Genomic DNA, 18,693 nt, shown 5'->3' on the forward strand with positions numbered 1-18,693 from the left:
GCGGGGCGCGGCCGGGGCCGAGGCGGAGCGCGGGCCGCGGGCGCGGGGCCGGGACGGCACCGGCACGGGGGGGGAGCCGCGCTGCCCCTGCGAGTGTGTTGAAAGCTACAGCTGCTGCCTTCGCACTTGCCCGGCAGCAGAATTAGCGCAGCCGCCTGTCTCCCTCGCCCACGCACAGAGTCATGTTCAACTGGGGAAAGGGTGCGCGGAGCGGGGGGGAGGAGGGGTGCCCGCAGAGCGGGAGGGGGGGAAAGGGACTTCCCGGGACTTCTGGCCGTCCCAGAAAACACTTTGGAAATGGATCCACATGCAAACAGCTGGAGGAGCTAAAAGCAGAGCGCGCCGGCCGCAACCTGCTTTTAGCAACCGCGCGGGCTCCGCGCGACCCTCCTTCCCCCCCAAAGTCCCGCTCGCGGAGCGGAGCGGAGCGCGCACGGGGCCGGGCGCCCCCTCCGCCGCCTCCCGTCCCGTCCCGGTGCTTCCCGTCCCCTCCCGTCCCTGCGCTGCCCGCCCGGCGCAGCGGCCTTTCGGGYGCCGCGTTTCGGCGGGATGTGCCCAAAGACGCCGTAACTTCTGGCTTCAAAGCCCCGTGGCTCGTAAACAAGGGCTAGGAAAAGCAGCCTGGCATGTTGGGGCGGATCGAGATCAAAGGACGGGGAATGCTGCGCTGTTTGTTTGTTTTGTTTACTGGGGGGGCTTTGAAGGAAGCCCTTGAAATCCACTCGGGATTTCGGCTCCCGTGCTGTTTGCCTGCCGCTCTCCCCTTCGGGCTGCTCAAGGGACGCGCCGTGAGTGCGCTCGTGGCAGGGCAAGGGGGAATGAACGCAGCATTTGCCCACTGGAGAGAGCGTGGTGGATGTTTGGCTGATGACTGTACCCGTAATGGATCAGGCTGCAGCCACCCACGGATTCCCTAGCACCAGGACACYAAGGGAATGATTTCCCGGTAATTAAAGAGCTCTCCTAGGACTGAGACATGAATAGGGACATGTTTGGCACGTTATTAACCAATTACACGCTGCGTAGATTTTTTAAAAGTGTTAGTGTTGTCCCAGAAACACTTTATACAAAGGAAGCACTAATGTAGTCAACCTGTCTTCTCTTTATTTTGTGTTATTTGTAACTTTACACTTCGGTGTCGTGTTCATAACTTTCTTCCAAGCATGAAAAGTCCTAGAAGTATAAAATCCCATACACACATGCATATATATTTATATATATATCTGTGTGTGTATATATATAAACATAGTTTGAAGTATTAGCATTCAAATAGCCAGCTGAGGATGTGGCTTTTGGAGTTAGCATTTCAAAGAGCAGTGCGTGAAACAGGCAGTGATCTTGTTAGAGCAGTGAATTCCAGAGTGCAAGATCTGCAGATTAGTCRCACAGCCTATCATTTCTATATGTAGTGTTCTCTTGTAGACATAAAAGACRAGAAGTGTCATATCCTAAAACATTAGCTCCCTCCTAGTATTTGTCCTGCATTAACAACTTGTGCTGTCGTTTTATCTTCTGGATGTTTTTGATCAGCCTGCCAATTAAAAAGACAGTTTTTCATTAGTGTGAATTGCTTAAAATTTCTTCTCTCGGTGACTAGCAGTTGGCTAAACAATATTGTTTGTTATATTCAGAGCCTCACGCGTGACTTCTGTGCCCTCTTTTTTTGCTAAGTGATAGCAAATCATGTGGATTATCTCTTTTGTTTCTTATAGACAAGATGTGAAATGGAGAAATATCTGTCACCTCAGCTCCCGCCCGTTCCTGTCATCCCTGAACATAAAAAATACAGAMGAGACAGTGCCTCAGTTGTAGACCAGTTTTTCACTGACAGTGAAGGGTTGCCTTACAGTATCAACATGAATGTCTTCCTCCCTGACATTAGTCACCTGAGAACTGGCCTGTACAAATCGCAGCGACCGTGTGTGACCCACATCAAGACAGAACCAGTCACGATCTTCAGCCACCAGAGTGAAACTACTGCCCCTACTCCTGCCCCTACTCAGGCCCTCCCTGAGTTTACCAGCATCTTCAGCTCTCACCAAACTCCTGACGTGAACAACATTTTTATCAAGCAGGAGCTTCCTACTCCAGACGTTCACCTTTCTGTGGCGCCCCAGCAGGGCCAGTTATATCAGCTCCTGAGCTCCCCGGATCTCGACATGCCCAACACGACTCCCCAGGCTGCCGTAATGGACTCCCTCAACAGTGTCTCCATGCCCTCTGCTATGGCAGGCCTTAACACGCTCTCCCCRGCGCTTCCACAGACTGCAATGAAACAGTTCCAGGGCATCCCCCCGTGCACCTACACGATGCCAAACCAGTTTCTTCAACAGCAGGCCACCTACTTCCCCCCTTCACCCCCAAGCTCAGAGCCTGGAAGTCCAGATAGACAAGCAGAGATGCTGCAGAATTTAACCCCTCCGCCATCGTATGCCGCAACCATAGCTTCCAAGCTGGCAATTCACAATCCAAACATACCAGCCACGCTGCCAATAACTACCCCAAATATACAACCRGTCAGGTACAACAGAAGAAGTAACCCGGACTTGGAGAAAAGACGTATCCACTACTGTGACTATCCCGGTAAGCAGGTGTTTCGGGAAAGCATGCAGGCCTGGCCCTTGGGATGAAAAAGTGTGAATAAGCATAGACTAGATATAAATTGTTCTATTTAGCTGTAGTCTTTCTGGAGATAACAGTTCCTTTCTTATTAAAATAAGATTTCTTCTTTCAGTGTCTCATTTTTGAGGTGTTTTTTCAGATTCTTTGCTTATATTGTACTTGATATTGTACATCAAGTTATTCTCCCCTGTTATTTCTTACTTTGTTAAACTGCTAAGCTGTTAAAAAAACTTAGACTGTATAGGAGAAAAAAAAATGCAACCTTCTCTAATTTCAATCCGTGTCTGTCCACCTTATCCCCTCACTTTTTGAGGTCCAGTGRGGGACCAGCAGTTCAGTTTTTGCAAAGTGATTCAGCTTAGTTTGGGTTCGTCGACGCTAAAAGAATCATTTCAGTTCCTGGCAGATGAGGTCATGGCCGTATCTACCCTGTTATGAATAGGGAATTCAGCTACCTAGATAAATCCATTAAAGCTGCCTTTGAAAATTGTCTACGGATAAATTCCCTTAAAGCCTATCTCTTTCTTATACTGAACTGGAAGAGAAATCTGATTCTATCCACTGTTCCTTCAAGTAATATGGGATCCCAGATAAAAGCTGTTAACACCGTTCTGAAACATCTAGAAAGTGCTGCAATTAGCTGATGTCTCCCTTAATAAATATGATTCATGGGTGATATATTATCCAAATGCCTAATGCAAAAGTTATGTACAGTCATGAATAACTACGGTGATGACTTGTGCATTTTTTTTTTTAGGAAATTTTGAAAAATAAAAGTCTTGAGTGGACAATTTATGTAACAGGTGTTACTGTGTGTGGATTGTAGTAGCTGTTGGTTTATGCTATATTACTGGGTAATTTCTACCTTTATTTTTTTTTCTTTTTCACCCTATGTAAAGCAACACATTTTCCCTAAGTAAGCARCATCTCCCTAAGAGCTTTGTATATTAAATTATACTTTTAAATTATTATGCTGCCAGAAGGTTGCAAACTTAAATATTTCCAGGTAGTACCTCAGCACTGAACGAGGAAGTTTAATCCGGAGTGTTCCTGTTCTCTCGATACTGATGTGTTTGCCCTCCTTTCTATTTTCTTTTGTTTTAGGCTGCACAAAAGTTTATACAAAGTCTTCCCACTTAAAAGCGCACCTGAGAACTCACACTGGTATGTACCCACTCTCAGTGCCCCTTGCTCCGAAATGGCTTTTCTAGCTTCTGGAAAAGCGAGTGTGTTTGGTCTGCCGGCTTCTCCTTGTCGCTTCCTGAGTGGCGTGGGCTCAGGCTGGTGGCTTGGTTAAAGCTTTCTGGGTTAGTCCCTAAAAAGTAAAATCACTTTCTTGTTAAGGCGCTTTTGTTAAGACTTCTGCAATACAAAATTGAAAACAATTAAGAACAAAATCGGTGAAATTTTCAATCTTAAAATGCTGTGCAGTATTTAAAAAAAAAAAAAAAACAAGCTCCCTACAAATCTTGAAATAAACATAGTAAACTTGTTACTAATTTCAAAGTCTAGCAAAATGAGTAGAATTTTCTGTTTGGGGCTTTCATTTTGACCAGCTAGAATTACCTAATCTTAGAATTTTTCTCCAGTTACTTTGTCCTTAGCATGAACTGTTTATTTTWTTTTTTTACCGTAAGCCAGTAAGCTGTTTTATATTTAAAAAAAAAAATTGTTGGTAAAAGATAGTAAAATGGAGGAAATGAAAATACACATTTAGAGTGTAACATTTGTTTTTGTGCCTTGACACGGACCCGGTTCACRGGCCTGCAATGGACTAAACTCAGGACAGAGCTTTGCTTATGTGTGCATACAGTGCCCATATACTCGAGGGCAGCCATAAGGAGGGAAACCAGTCTGTTCAAAACTAGATCTGTTGAAAAGAGAAGGAGATCTGGGAGAAATCCGTAACCCCCCAAATCTGTAACACCACACTTTGAAATTGCTAGGATGGTTCTTTGCTGGGATCTTAGCACAAAATCCGTTCTGCTAAATCTTTACAGTAAAAAGCACACAACATTTTTCTTGAAAAGTAATCAAACGAGACGCTACTATTCTTGTTTTGAAAATTGAGTTTGAAGTCGAACTCCTTTTATGTGTGAGCCTCAGGTCTAGGCAGTGCAGGAGTCGCATTTCAAGCAATTCACTTATTGAAATAGACTGTCAGCACTGCGCCGGTGCCGATCAAGTAGTGGAGTTTCACCTAAGTTTAAACCAGAAGTCAAAACAAATCTTAGCATGAGTTGTGATCTGACAAAAAGAGTTTCAGTGTTTCTGTGGAAACTTGTGAATGGATTCTTGGATTATCGAAAAGAAATTTGCCAGCTAAATTGTTRCTGTGGAATTTTTGTTTTGATAAATGAAATTTACCTCTCTTGCTGCTACAGTAAAAAAAAATAAAGCACCTGTACGAAGATTATTACTTTACATTAGCAGTAGACTGAACAAAAATGCTGCTATAAATATTTTGTGATAAATTTAATCACTCATTATCAACTAACTTATTAGGAATGGAATATTTTCATGAGGCTATAAACCTGAATGACATCAGAGAATGTAACACTCTTTAATAAATAATCTGTAAAGTGAAGTGAGTGCAATTTCCACTTACGTGTTTTAGCCAGCAATTAAATATCAGTTTAAAATACTTTGCTTACTATTACACAATGAGGGTAGGAAGAGAGATTAAAAAAAAGCTTTACTCTAAAAATGAACATTACTTAGTCGCTGTTTGAAATCCCCGCTGTTACTTTTTTTTTTTTTTTTTTTATCAGTTTATACCTCTGTTCTATCTTGAATAGAAATGCCTGTGAAGTTTATAAAGTTACCACTTCCATGCATGGAAATATGTATCTCATCACGAATGTAGATTGCTTAGGGTCGATAGTGTTTACTGTTGACTTCACTTTTTTACCTATAGATACTTGACCTTAGAAATGTGGCTAAATGTGCAGAGGTCAGAGAAGCTGATGTATTCATGGAAACAAGAATGTTGTTCTAGATAAAAATCTAGTGAACTTAAGCAAGTCTCTAATACAAAGGGTCTTCTAGGGAGGTGAATGAAGGGATAAACTGTCTAAAGGTTTAACATGCAAGAATGTGAGTCCATATACTGTTACCTGCATTATTTCGGAGTTCAGACTAATTAAACTCTGCTATATATTCATTTAATACTTAGAGATTCCCAGTGCCCATTAAAATCTCCGTCTTCACATACAGCTGAAATKTGTCTTAGTACAAGTAAGATTGCTCACATTCCCACTACCACGYAGATCAATTCACTGAGTGTTAATGTGAACGGACACAATCCCAGGGAAACCTGTGAAATTACTTTGGGACGCCTAGTTTCTTCAGGAGTGAACAGGAATTTACTATTGATCTGAAAAGAGAAGGACTTGATACTGAGGGCTGAATCTGTGTTCTTTTGTCTGTATAAAGTCTGCTTTTTGTGCACCCTATTCCCCAGAACTATGAATTCATACAGGGCTATTGAGCTTTGATTCCTTTAAAAAAAAAAAAAAAATCTTATGAAACCTGCACCTTCAAAGTCTGAAGTGTCACGTAATCCATTTTAATAAAGCTGTGTGTGATATTCTTTCAAATCCCTTCAGGGATTGCAGACCTGTTTATCTGGCTAAACCCGTTCTTTAGTAATCATGGACCACTGAAGTTGTTTTCTCCTTATTCTTAGTTTCTTAACAATACCTTTTAAAATTGGCTCTAGTCTCTCTCTCATCCCARCCAGTCCCTGCCCTTCTCAGCAATCTGTCATTTTAAAATAAAAGAGCCCGCAGCAAAGTTTGTCTGCCATTAAAAGTCAAGGCAGCCCTTATGGTTTTCCTTTTGTATTGGAAAATCTCAGCCTTTATACAGTATTTATTTAGCAGTCTTTCTCTACTGAATGGCTTTGATTGAGTTTAATAGATGTTCTTTGAGAACAAACTTAAGGGAAATGTTATTTTTAAAAGATGGAATGTAGGCTATAGTCTTTTTCCAAATTCAAATATGAATACCTTGGCAGACTTTATAAGTTACATTTAAATAAAAGAGTAAGAAAAAGACAAGCGGCAAATGCCTTGCATTTGTCTTCYTAGTTGTCTTTGAGGTGTTTACCTTGTATCAGATCAGACATTTTGAGCCGGTTTTGTCCTGATGGAATTATGCCTGCCTCCCATATTCATGGTTTTGCTCTTGATTTGGAATTCAGTACTCAGTAAACAAAACACTAAGTCAGGTTGCTGTATCTGTGCTAGTCCCTGAAGGAGGCATCTGTTTTTCTTCCTCAGGTAATTGCTTTTTTTAGTGTTTTAGTTTTTAACTTAGGAAGGAAATTTGAATTGTTAATAAACTAGCAATATCTAAAAATTTAACACAAACTACCAACCTACTGCTGCAAAGGTAGATGACATTTTATATCCATGTCTATCAGCTCTGGATCAGCTCTGACTTAGTGTACCCAGTACATTTGGTAATATCTTCTGAAACACTTAAGTATGGTATCTTCACTTGGGACAAGTTTTTCCTGAAACAGGTAAAATAATATTCAATATTCTGAAGTGTCGCTTAGAACATCTTTCAAAATAGATTGAAGGGATTTTTTTTTACCTGTTGTTTCAGGGATTTAAAAAAAAATATTTCTAATCTCTTGGTCACAGAACAAGTTTTCATAACTTGCATTGTGCAGCTGGCCTATATAGTATGTAGAGTTTTTATGCATCCGTTACAGGCTACTTGACAGTGACTTTTCCTTAAAGCAGAAGAATAACAAACAACTTGGTGTACAACTTGATAAACATGTCAAATGTCAGGGAAATACAGTTAATTGTGCGAAATAGACACCTTTAGCTTCCTTGTGTGAAATCTGAACATACACGTATAGGTCAGGTAATCCTCTAGAGACAGCAGGCCTGTGTCTTCTCCTGCTGTACTTCATACGTAGAAGTTTGGGACTGCTAAAGTGGAGTCTTTATATGTAAGCACCTGGAATAGCCTACCTGGAAACTGCAGGAGTGTGATTGGCTCCAGGGTGAGGTTTTTTTTTTTCCTGTGAACAGCTGCACATTTCAGAATTGTGTTTGGTTTTAAGAAGAAAACCTATCATTATGTAGAACACATCAGGACACACGCGCTGAGAACATTTTCCAGCTGCATATTGGTTTTCCGTGTGCAGAGCCTTTGTACAGGCATGTTCTCTGATCACGTGGTCGGTTTGCCATTAATAGTTTCTAACATTAACTGCACAACTATTTCATCTCTATCTATAGATCTAGTTAGTATTTGGTGATGGGAAGTGGAAGCCGAGATAACTCTAGAGAAATGGCATTTGTCTAAATGAGATGCACTCAAAATACTTCCACCATCCCTAATTATTTCATATGTTCATGAAGACAGCATGAGGCAGCTGCTAACCCATGCAGCTCCTCAAGGTGTTAACATTTTATTTTAATTTAGATCTCTGTCTCAATAAATCCAGAATTAGACTATGATGGTCAATCAAAATTAGAACCAGTCGTATGCAATAGACTTTAGCACACGCACATGTGTGTGTGTGTATATGTGTGTATATATATATATGTGTGTGTATATATATATAAAACAGTATTACAGGTAGTTCCAAATACACTTGCTTAGGAATTCAGAATTCCTATTATATACCTGTTGCTCAGAAGGAAAGAGAAGTGGGAGTGGACTCCTATCAAAGAAAAAGCACCTCGCAACAAGAACATATATTGGTTAAGTCATCCCAGAGAATTAAGGATTTTGCTCACATTGTACTAAGGGGCACTAGTACTCCTGTACTAATACACTCTGGTACTAACTGAGCCCCAAGAAGATTTCTTCTTGCTCGTGGTTGCAGGTTTCAGTGTATGTAGCAAACATGATCCTGGAAAATTCTTTGGATCATGAAAATAGCTATTAAGTAATGTTTCCCTAAAGGTTTGATTTCTTTAAGCTGTTAAATGAGTCAGCCCTACGGATTCTGCTGTAGGGAGATGTCAATAAATGCCGTCATTGATAAGACTAGAATAAGGAAAAATGGAGTAGAGTTAAATAAAACTGTTGTGAAAGTGCATTAAAGTGCAGTGTTGCTAGACTGCTGGAGAGTATGTTGATATCTTTTATTTATGAATTCTGCTAAATCCATTAGTTGCCTTTGTGAGAAATGGAAGTACATTATTTTTCGGTGCAAAAGGTTGTTTGAGGGAAAATAATGCATTTTCAAACCCTTCACAAATGATTACAGACCTTTGGATTAATTGATTTGCTTTTTTATCTCTAGCCACTGCCCAAATGAAACAAGTTTGAGTGTGTTGTGCTTCTTTGGCTGAAKTCTTAGCCGTAAAGGCCTGTATTTAATCAGGTGTTACTTCATGGCAGGGTCCGGTGCTCAGTTTTTGTAAAACAGTAATTAAATTCCAAGGTGTCAAGTGGGGAGTGGTCTTGTTAGATTTTAGATATGTAGAAGCCTGATATCCTGATATTTCTTTTTTTTTTCTTTTTTTTTTTTTTTTGATTAAAAGCCTAGAAAGTCTCTCTAAGCATGAAAGCTTAAAAAAATGTGGTGKTTTTTTTCTGTCAATTGCTCCCTGAGAGGATTAAACTTCAGTTCCAGGATATTTGATTCCTGATAAGGAAACTGTTGACCTAAGAGACTGGCTTTAAATATAGTTCATTTTGAGACTGCCCTACATACACTTAATATAGYCCAAGATTCACAGCAATTGCCAGTGATTAAAACTTTCCATTATTTGATTAGACATTCTGTATTGTAATTAATTTCTGAGCTCGTCTCGGACAATTGACTCTGCTGGTTCCACAGAATATAGTGCAAGTAGTYGGCAGTTTGTTGTTTGTTAGATGACCTGCACCTCCCATTGGTGAAAGATTAGAAACATTTAAGTAATGTCCTAGTTTAGTCTGAGTATCTTGGTAGCAGCATTCCTGTTCTGTCAGACTGCATTATTTATATTCAGTGATCTCTAACAACTCAGATTAAGGACATATTAAAACCTTTAATTTTGGCAAGTATACAGTGCTTTGCTTTTAGTTCAAGCAGACTTTCATGTATTGCTTTTTGCATTTTGCATTCATACAGTAGATGGAAACCTTGAAGTCTGCAGTGCATGTTTAATAAATTCCATTTTAAGAGCACCTCTTATCTGACTGTACAAGAGCCAGYGTTATTGGTATGAAAACTAAAGAGTTGTTCTTGCACCATAGGCATAGAGGAGGAAATGTTCTTCAGTGTAGAGCTTGTAGACACAGCCATGCACCCCAGATGGCAGGGATTTCTTATAAATCTACTTAAAAAGAAAAAAAAAACTCCTTTTTTGTTTGCATATCTCCTCCAAGAAAGACCACCTCTGTTAAGACAGTATCTTGTGCCAGAAAGAAAACAAACCATTTCACAGGCCAGTCGAGATTCCCCTGTAATCCTTGACCTGCGTGAGACAACACTTAGCAAAGTAGGAGTGCGCGAAGCATTGGCGGGAGCGCTGAGAAGATGACGCCTCTGCATTGCTGCTCACTCACAAAGTGAGCAATGCCCAACGTCCTGACTGCCCTCTTCGCTTTCTGAAGCGGCATTTCTGTTTTCCTTGTTCACACTTGTTTCCTTGCTCACACACAGCAAGAGATCAACTGCTACTTAATTTATCAATGATTGGGTAAACAAGTCGCGGTGCTCTGCTAGAGGATTCCTCAAAATGCCATTTGGTTGTGAAATTGCACATAGGGGTCACCTTCTAGTCAGTGTTAGGCTAGGGACAGACTTCATTATATCATTTACACAGTATGTGTTATGCGTTCATATCACTGGTGGACTTGATATTAAGTGACTAAATTTATTTCCTCACATGTATTTCCTCACAAAATAAACTTGCCTTACTTAGACCTCTTCCTGMACTCCTGGTCGTTTAATCCAGCCCATCTTGGACAGCATAAGGATTCCAGTGTACCTAACAGCTTTTAAGCAGCTGAGGGGCTCATTATTTAAAAATTTCAGCTTTCCATTCTTTCTCTAAACAAAAACACTCTGTCCTAAAACAGAAGAGAAAAGGAACTGCTTCTAACAATGACTAGAATAGTTAGTCAGTGACAGAGAGGAGGCCTAGTACCATGAGGTAAACCTGCGGAGCTAAAAGCTACTCCCGATTTAGGCATATGCCCAAACAACTGTTTTCAGTTCCTGTCAAGCTGGAAGGGATTGAATTTTAAAACTGTGATGCTATAAGCTACAGGAAAGCTATTTCAGGCAAACTGGAACAAAGGAGAGAAAAAAGCGCATTTTTTCCCCAGATCTTTAAGATTATAACATGGCAGGGACCTATGGACGACTGATTTTAAGAGGTGAAAAACTCAAAAGCGAATACACTGAAAACTTTTAGAGAACATAAATGCTTCTAATGATCTGTTTTACTGTACCTACCATAGGTAACTACTGCTAAGATTACTGTAGTGCAGTAACTTCTGCTTTTTTTCTCAGTATTCTGTTGCACCTAGATGAACTTTCAAGGCCAAACACTTGCACTAGTGAAATAATTCCACAGAAGCAAACTGGTTAGTGTCTGTGTGTTGATTGTTTCGAACGTTCCCTAGAAGCCAAGCTGGGCTCCCAACCTCTGGCGTTGAATACAGTTACAGATAAGCAGGGCTTTCTTTGAGACTGGCTTTCTGGAGTTGTGAGATTTGCCATCTTTTAGCTCCTGAGAAGGTAGATGCCAGACAAGGATAATGTAATGATATGGCAAGAGCAACCCAAAACATGTTGTTTCTGTTAGTGGAGCAAAAATGGCATGTATACTTCTGTACAGAATTCCAGAATGAATTCTTTCCCCATCCATTCTCCAACCTCAGGTAAAAAGACTTTCCAACAAAACAAGAAGGGAAGATTCGTTCATAGCCAATTACGGTGCCTACTGACCCTTTTCCTTTTTTCCTATTACTTGATCATGTCTGATGCTAACTCCTAAAGGTGGGAGCTTGGATGTAATTTTGGTCACTTCAGTTACTTTGTAGTCATCATGCCTGTACTGCAAGACCTTTRGAATACTTTCAACATTCCCATTTATTTCCATTTAACACGGGCCTGTGTTCTTTACTCACAGCTCCCAGTGCTTAAACAGCTCTCATACTCTTTGTGGCCGTAGGTTATTTGCATGTAGTGAACACAAGTAATATGAGCAGGGGGGTTGGAATAGATGATCTCTAGAGCCCCCTTCCAACCTCATCCATCCTGTGATTCTGTGTAAAGTGTTGGAGGGAATGAGAGGAGRCTTCCTTTCTGCTCTTAAGAGCTGCAATCAGATATTTCCTTTTTSAAGTCTGGAAATGGTGCTTCTTCTTCAAGGAAGGTCCAAACTCAAAACTCTGATAGAAATCAAAAGAACTTGCACATGTTGACAGTAACCTAACTTGCTTATACCCATGTTTGGATCTCTGCATGAGCACAGTTGAATACTTCAAGTTTGAAAACCTGTTCCTCGCTGTTTGCAGCTTTATACTTAAAGACGTCCCCTCCAGTAGTGAACTGCAGAAATAAAGTCCCACCACTCTTTGGTGAAGTTAGACAGCTTGTTTTMCTATTAAGTGGGAAATTCATCACTGATTTAGAGTTTTTTTAATGACTGCTTTTCTCTGAACATCACTTTAAATAGAAACTTTTTTTGAACAAGGATTACAGTTATGGAAGGTGTCTTCCAAATGACCATCAGCCACCACATTGGTGGCTCAGTACCATATCCAGATGACTAGGGCAATGACTGCCAGAGGAGAGAATTAATATTAGAAGACAAATCTGGGTATTTTAAAATGATTCAATCCCATAAATATATATTAAAATGAGAAGAGCCAGCACTCTGTGGCTTTCCAGTCCACATAATCCTTCTGTGGTAGCAGCACGCATCCCAATGCTTGGGATCTGCCTCGGGATCCAAAGTTTATCTACCAAAGTGGCTAATTAGCTTAGCGTGTTACAGGGGACTTCTCTTACAGACATCCGACATCTTTTTGATATCCTGGCAATCTTCCATCATTATTATTCCTTTAACAGATAAACAAGCTACAAGAAAAATAGTCTTGTTTCAGGTTAAATTCCCTTATCTCTTGCTAGATGCTTTCTGTCAAAGAAATTCCAAACTAAACATTAGTGCTTGGGACTTCTGTGCTCAAGTACAAACCTGTTTCTCATCCACTACGAATGATTACAGAAAAAGATGGAGAAGGGATATATATTAGCAGTTCAAGAACTTAAAATACATTTTGTGATCTATAAGCCTAGCAAAATATTTAAAGCAGTGATATTGGAAGGCCGTTATGCAAAAATCCAATTAAACTTATGAAATGGCTATCCCGTTGAAGTCTAATTTAAAGGAAAGCAGTTCTGTTTCCCAGAAGTGCTGTGTATAATATTTCTGGCTTGGGAAGAAAGGATCGGAGTGTGCTATTTGGCTAGGAATCGGTACCAGCTTCCTCCACGGTGTTTTACTTGAACAGTGTTGACATTCTCACAAATCCCGTGGAAGCTCCCCTCAAGTGGAGGAGTTAGCTGTTTTTTTGCCTTTACAGTGAAATATCTGTTTGATACAGTGATCACGTTCCAGCAACGGAGCTACCCTACACTCGCATGGGATGACTGGTGGCGTTCTTGGTTTAACACCCTATAGAAGTTCTAAATTGCTGGAGGAAACCCAAATATTTCGGAAACTTTACAGCTACTGTATGTCACACAATCATTAAAGTAAATAAATCGTACATTACTGCGTAGCCAGTGAAAATAGTGGATAAAGGATTCAGTGTCCCTTGTTGTGTGTACGTCTTTTTTAAATAAATCCTCCACCCGGGATTTCTGAGTGCCTTAAAGTCAGTGTAGCAAAGAGGTAGAATCACTTTAAAAAAAGTGAGTGTAACGTGAGGCTTTTTTTCCCCTTGCCACAGGAACTTAGACCAAATTCTTATTTCTGCTAAGTGACAAAAAGCATGTGTATGGCTTGCGAGAGCAAAAATACTACTGGCGAGTTGTTCTTCTGCTTTCTTGAAGGGAATGAAAATAATCTCCACCTTCTTTTTCTCGCCCCCCTTGCTTCCTTGCCCAAAAGGAAAACATTTGAAATTGATTCAGTTCTTAAATAGAACTTTCCAACGGAAACTAGCATGACAAACATAGATATTCAGTATGTTACCCCTAGGATTTATTCAAAATAATCTGGGCCTCTACATTGGCGCTAAAAATATATTTTCCAGCTCTCACCGTTAGCCAAAGCAGGGGTTAAAAGCAGCATTTTGGCTTTAATTTCTCGCCTATAAAAGCAACACTGCTAAAACACTCTGTGCGAGGCCCTGACCCCTTCCCCTCGCGCATCCCCTGGGCGCGGTGGTGTTCAGTTTGGGGTCACTCCAGTTGCGTGGAGCCAGGAGCCGCATCCAGCGTCACGGTGCAGAGCCCGGCAGCGCCTCTCCATGTCCCTAACTGTGGCAGTGAGGGCATCGACAGCAGGAGAGGCTACTGCACGTTCCAGACAGGACCCCGGAACCCCGGGTGCCCTGGTGTTTGGTAGAGGTCTTGCCGTTGAACGCAGCAGGGCTTGGATTTTGCCATACTTTATCACTGCAGGGCTGCTGCTCACAGCATACAGTTAGAATAGGAGGACATCAGCTTTGCTTACCATGTGAACAGGGTCAGATATTATCTATGCAGGACAATTTTTGATTTTTTTTTTCCCACTGTAAGGAAGTGCAAATCCTGGTGAAATCACAAAGACTCCATATCACCAGACACCAAGTTTAAGAAACTGTGATTTAAATCTCATGGGCTCTGTTTCCCTCTACACATTCTTAGTCTTTCTCTAGGTTAGTTATTGGTCTGCCCTCTTTACCATTCCTCTCATTCCCTATCTAATTCTGCAAAAATGTTAAACAAGTATTTGGAGTACACAGAGCCTCCCGACATATTTGCTCTTTGGGCAGTCAGGATGGGGGGGCGGATCAGAAAATGGTTATATGTTTTATATGTGTTATATGGCAGTTTAAGTGACAGGTCTCCAAGACAGGCAGGAAGTTTTTGTAGATAGATGTTGCTGAGACTACTCTGTATTTAGGTTTAAAAATTAATTCTAAAGATAAAAGCACTTGATTAAATGATTTTAAATCCAATATGGGAAAGGAGGGGAAAGATGAAAGAAAAAGACATACCCTGGCTTTGCCTTAGATGTTTTGAGTGCAGGAGTAACCCTTTTGTGCAATGTGTGCATGTGTTTTAGCATGGTGCATTTTCAGCAGATTTCTGTAGTGCTGTGTGCATGGGTTAGCAGTGCAGTTTTTTGCAGACTTCATTGTAGTTAGACCAAATTTCAGTACATTCAGGATGACAAAAGATCCTCGTCTGAATAAATATCTTGCATGTCACTCTGCCATGAAGACCAAATATGATATCTCAACTGACCTCTCATATTAAATAAGCTTTACACATTACAAAGTCTTTAACCTACAGTATGCTTTGTGTGGAATAAAAAGTCATATATGATAGATCTATCTTCAGTCATCATCAGACAGACTAAATTCAGCTATGAAATTTGTAACAAATTCTGGTCTGGTTTATCATAAATCAAGTAATTTTAGACTCTGCGACAGGTGATCCTAGATCCTAAGTTTGCTCTTATTTAAGGATGAAGTTTCCCCACTGTGATTTCAATAAATCCCAGTTGCCAGTTATGCAGAGGGGTGATTGTTTACCCGCCTGTTTGTTTTTTCTTCTGGAAATCTCAGTCCAGTTGTGGATGTGCTGCCAATGGGAAGTCACTTCCCCATTGGGCGCAGAGGGCCGGTTTTGCTTTTAGTTGTGGGTGGAAAGTTACTAGTTAGTTCATCAGAGAAAGCAGTAGAGACAGACAAAAACAGTTTTATAATAATTAGAGTTTCTGAAGTGCTTTACTGAACGTTCTCAGATGGTGCTCTGTGTGCAGCCAGTGTAGGACAAACAATCTCATTGCAGGCTGCTGGTTTCCTTTCTTCCTTTTTTTTTTCTTTCATTTGCTAATCTGATGGTAAAAACTGGAAAAGTAGCTACCGTGGGATGCTGTAGGCTTGAGAGTGTGAGGGCAAAGGCCTGTGACCAAGTGGAGGGGGAGAACATGCAATGCGCATTGGAGAGGCCTTGCAGTGAGCTTGGCCTTGACCCGGTTCTGCTGCAGATAAAGACACCGCTGAGCGCTTCACTAATGTCCATTTGCCTCCTCTTTTTAACTAAATGGGTCAAATTAATACACAAGATATAGAGAATAAAGGAATATACCAATTTAAAGGTGGTTTTGTCAACCAAGGCCGGTAAATGGGTCATTTATCCCTATTCATGTACATGAAGTTTGTTTTTAGGGTGACACCTGCTCCTGAGCAGGGGTATGGGCGCATGTGGAGTTCTGTTTTCACACAGAAGACATCTTGACTTTGTGGCTTCCATTTCAACAAACAAATCTATAAATTGTAGACATACCTAAAATAACACATTTACCCTTCTAAAATGGATGAATGCAAATATTTTGGGTGGTTGTGCCAATACATTCAAGTCTAGCTGGATACTTTAAAGCTGAATTCAGAGCTTCCTTAAGGTAGCAGGTTTACAGAAGTGCCTCCCTTCCCTTATGTCAGTATAGACCAAGGTGAAGAGCAAACACTCGACACCTCTAAAAATATGGCCAGTTAAGCGCCTAATTCCCGATATTCAGCTCTGAAAAACGAGACTTTGGGCTTTAAAACACTTTCTTCTATATATAGCTAGCCCACACCAGAATACCACGAGATTTTATTACCCCTGAGATTTTTGAAAATATTATCCCAGTTGTGTTTGTCACACAGTGTGCAACACTGTTTACACAGCAGAAGCTCTTAAACAGATCCATGCGCTATAAGGAGTCTTTGTAATTGCAGACTTACTCTTAAAAAACTTCCGTGTATCATGATTTGCCCATTCTTAAAAGTGTAAGTGAAGGGCTAGTCTGGCTTGTTTCTGCGCTGCCTTCTGTGTTGAGATGAGTGTAGCGGAATGTGTGTCAGTCTGGTGGTGTCCTTTGCTGTTGGATGGCTGTCCCTGCGCGCGTGTCCCCCGTCCCAGGGGTTTCCCGCCGAGGAGTGGCGGCCGGATCCTTATTCCCGTGCATTGTGTGTGTTGCAGGGGAGAAGCCGTACAAGTGCACGTGGGAAGGCTGCGACTGGAGGTTCGCCCGCTCCGACGAGCTCACGCGCCACTACCGCAAGCACACGGGCGCGAAGCCCTTCCAGTGCGCCGTGTGCAACCGCAGCTTCTCCCGCTCCGACCACCTCGCGCTCCACATGAAGAGGCACCAGAACTGAGGCCGCGCTCGCCGCCGCTCCCCATCTATGCAATTTCCTATGGACTCGCGACTCGCGGCTAACGCTAGCTTAGTTCCTGACGATGGGTTATCCATTGAAACGAAATCTCGAAAGAAACTGGAAATGTATATTTTGTATATTTATGCAGAAAAAGGGAAGACACTGAATCGCAGCGCCAGGTTTCGCTTGTTTGTTTGCTCTCATGATGTATATGGCTTTAGTCAGCAGGATTCATCTCTTCACAAGTATTATGTCTTGACACATTGCAGCATTACGCATTTTTTTCTGTTGCAGTGTTTTGACCAAAGCACTGTCATTATCGTGACAATGTTTAGTAAATGAGTTAATGAGAGGCTGCAGGTGAATGAACAGTGGAAAAGCCATGAATTTCTAACCCGTCGGGTTTTTACTGGACATATTTAGTACTTGTGGGTTCTTTTTAAACGTTAAGTCATTCTGTGGAGATAAAACACACAGAAAAATTCATAAACAGCCATAGAACAAAACTTTTTTGTTCTGGATGTTGCATGTTTGCTATGACAAAGATTTTGTAAATATGCAAATCAGCTTTTTGGGGTTTAATACAAAAGTTTTCTAAAAATCATCTGAAAAAAGGAGTTGCTTTACATTTGATACCACGGCACATTTGCAAACAAATTTATTTAAATACCTCTCTAAACAGTACCAACTTAGCTTTATTTTTTCTGGAGAGAAATGAGCTAAGCATACAGATATTTTGTACCTGTTAACACAAAGGGTGTGCACTGAGTATTCAAAGCAGGATTTTGTTTTCAAATTGCTTAAAAGGGCAAAACACTTAGAATGAGCTATAAAGTAAATGTTGGAAGCCTAAATAATGGGGATAGTTACAGTTTTCAGAATGTTAAACCTCTTACTATAAGCTAAACTTAGTATCAGTTTAAAAAGAAGGATTTAGGATGCAATTTTCATACATGGACATGTTAAGCTGGTTCGGCACCATTATGATCCAGTTTCACATGGATATTGCATGTAATTTCCTAGAAGGTAAAAGATACAGTAATTTTATTTAAAATTACAGTGCAGTTTAGATAATCCACTGTTCAGACTGACACACACTCATGCAGGGCAAAAGTGACTGCTCCATCTGTAGCTGAAACTCCGCTGAAGTCGACGAAGTCCTTTGGTGCCAGCGACAACTTCGATCCACAGTGTTCCACTTGGAAATAGTAAATGAAGGGCCAAAGATGAGGTTGTTTTGTGTAGGATTTGGCCGTGCGACAAACAAGCCTAGAGAGTGTCTGGAGTTCATAAGCAGTAATACTGAGCTGTCAACCAAAGGGTAGGTTAAGAATCAAAATACCAAAAAAGGGTCTTGCAGGAAAACCTAGCTTTGTTAAAACTGTTGTTTGTCTTTATTTATTTGTGGTATACAATAGACTCTTTTTTTAAGACAATTTTACATATACTTGATAAATTATAGTTTTGTTTGTTATAGTTAGAAATGTTGCTCTTAATGTAAATAGTTGACAAATGATGTAAATAATTTTGTAAGGCTTAAAATGTTTATACGTGGAAACACATGCATAAATTGGTTGCTGTTTTGCTTCTTTGCCTCCCCCCGACCCTATTTTTGTATTGTGGTATTTCCTATGCAAATGATGGAGCAAACAGCTGTATAGTTGTAGAATGTTTTGAGAGAGAATGAAATGGTTTATATATAAAAGACTTTTTTTTTTTTTTTTTGCAAAA

At 40.7% G+C, this 18,693-nt stretch overlaps 1 protein-coding gene across 1 annotated transcript in view; it reads left to right on the forward strand.

Annotated features, from left to right (window-relative positions):
- The window catches only part of KLF5 (Kruppel like factor 5), a 26,494-nt gene extending 8,129 nt beyond the window's left edge, over positions 1–18,365 (forward strand). The window contains exons 2-4 of the mRNA XM_026044533.1: positions 1,713–2,583; positions 3,727–3,786; positions 16,784–18,365. Of these exons, the coding sequence (XP_025900318.1) occupies positions 1,725–2,583; positions 3,727–3,786; positions 16,784–16,962 (1,098 nt within the window). The 5' untranslated portion in view covers positions 1,713–1,724 and the 3' untranslated portion in view covers positions 16,963–18,365. The remainder of the gene's footprint in view (positions 1–1,712; positions 2,584–3,726; positions 3,787–16,783) is intronic.
- Positions 18,366–18,693: the final 328 nt, after the last annotated feature.

This window comes from Nothoprocta perdicaria, unplaced genomic scaffold (genome assembly GCF_003342845.1).
Source record: "Nothoprocta perdicaria isolate Ctin4 unplaced genomic scaffold, notPer1 scaffold_37, whole genome shotgun sequence".
NCBI lineage: Eukaryota > Metazoa > Chordata > Aves > Tinamiformes > Tinamidae > Nothoprocta > Nothoprocta perdicaria.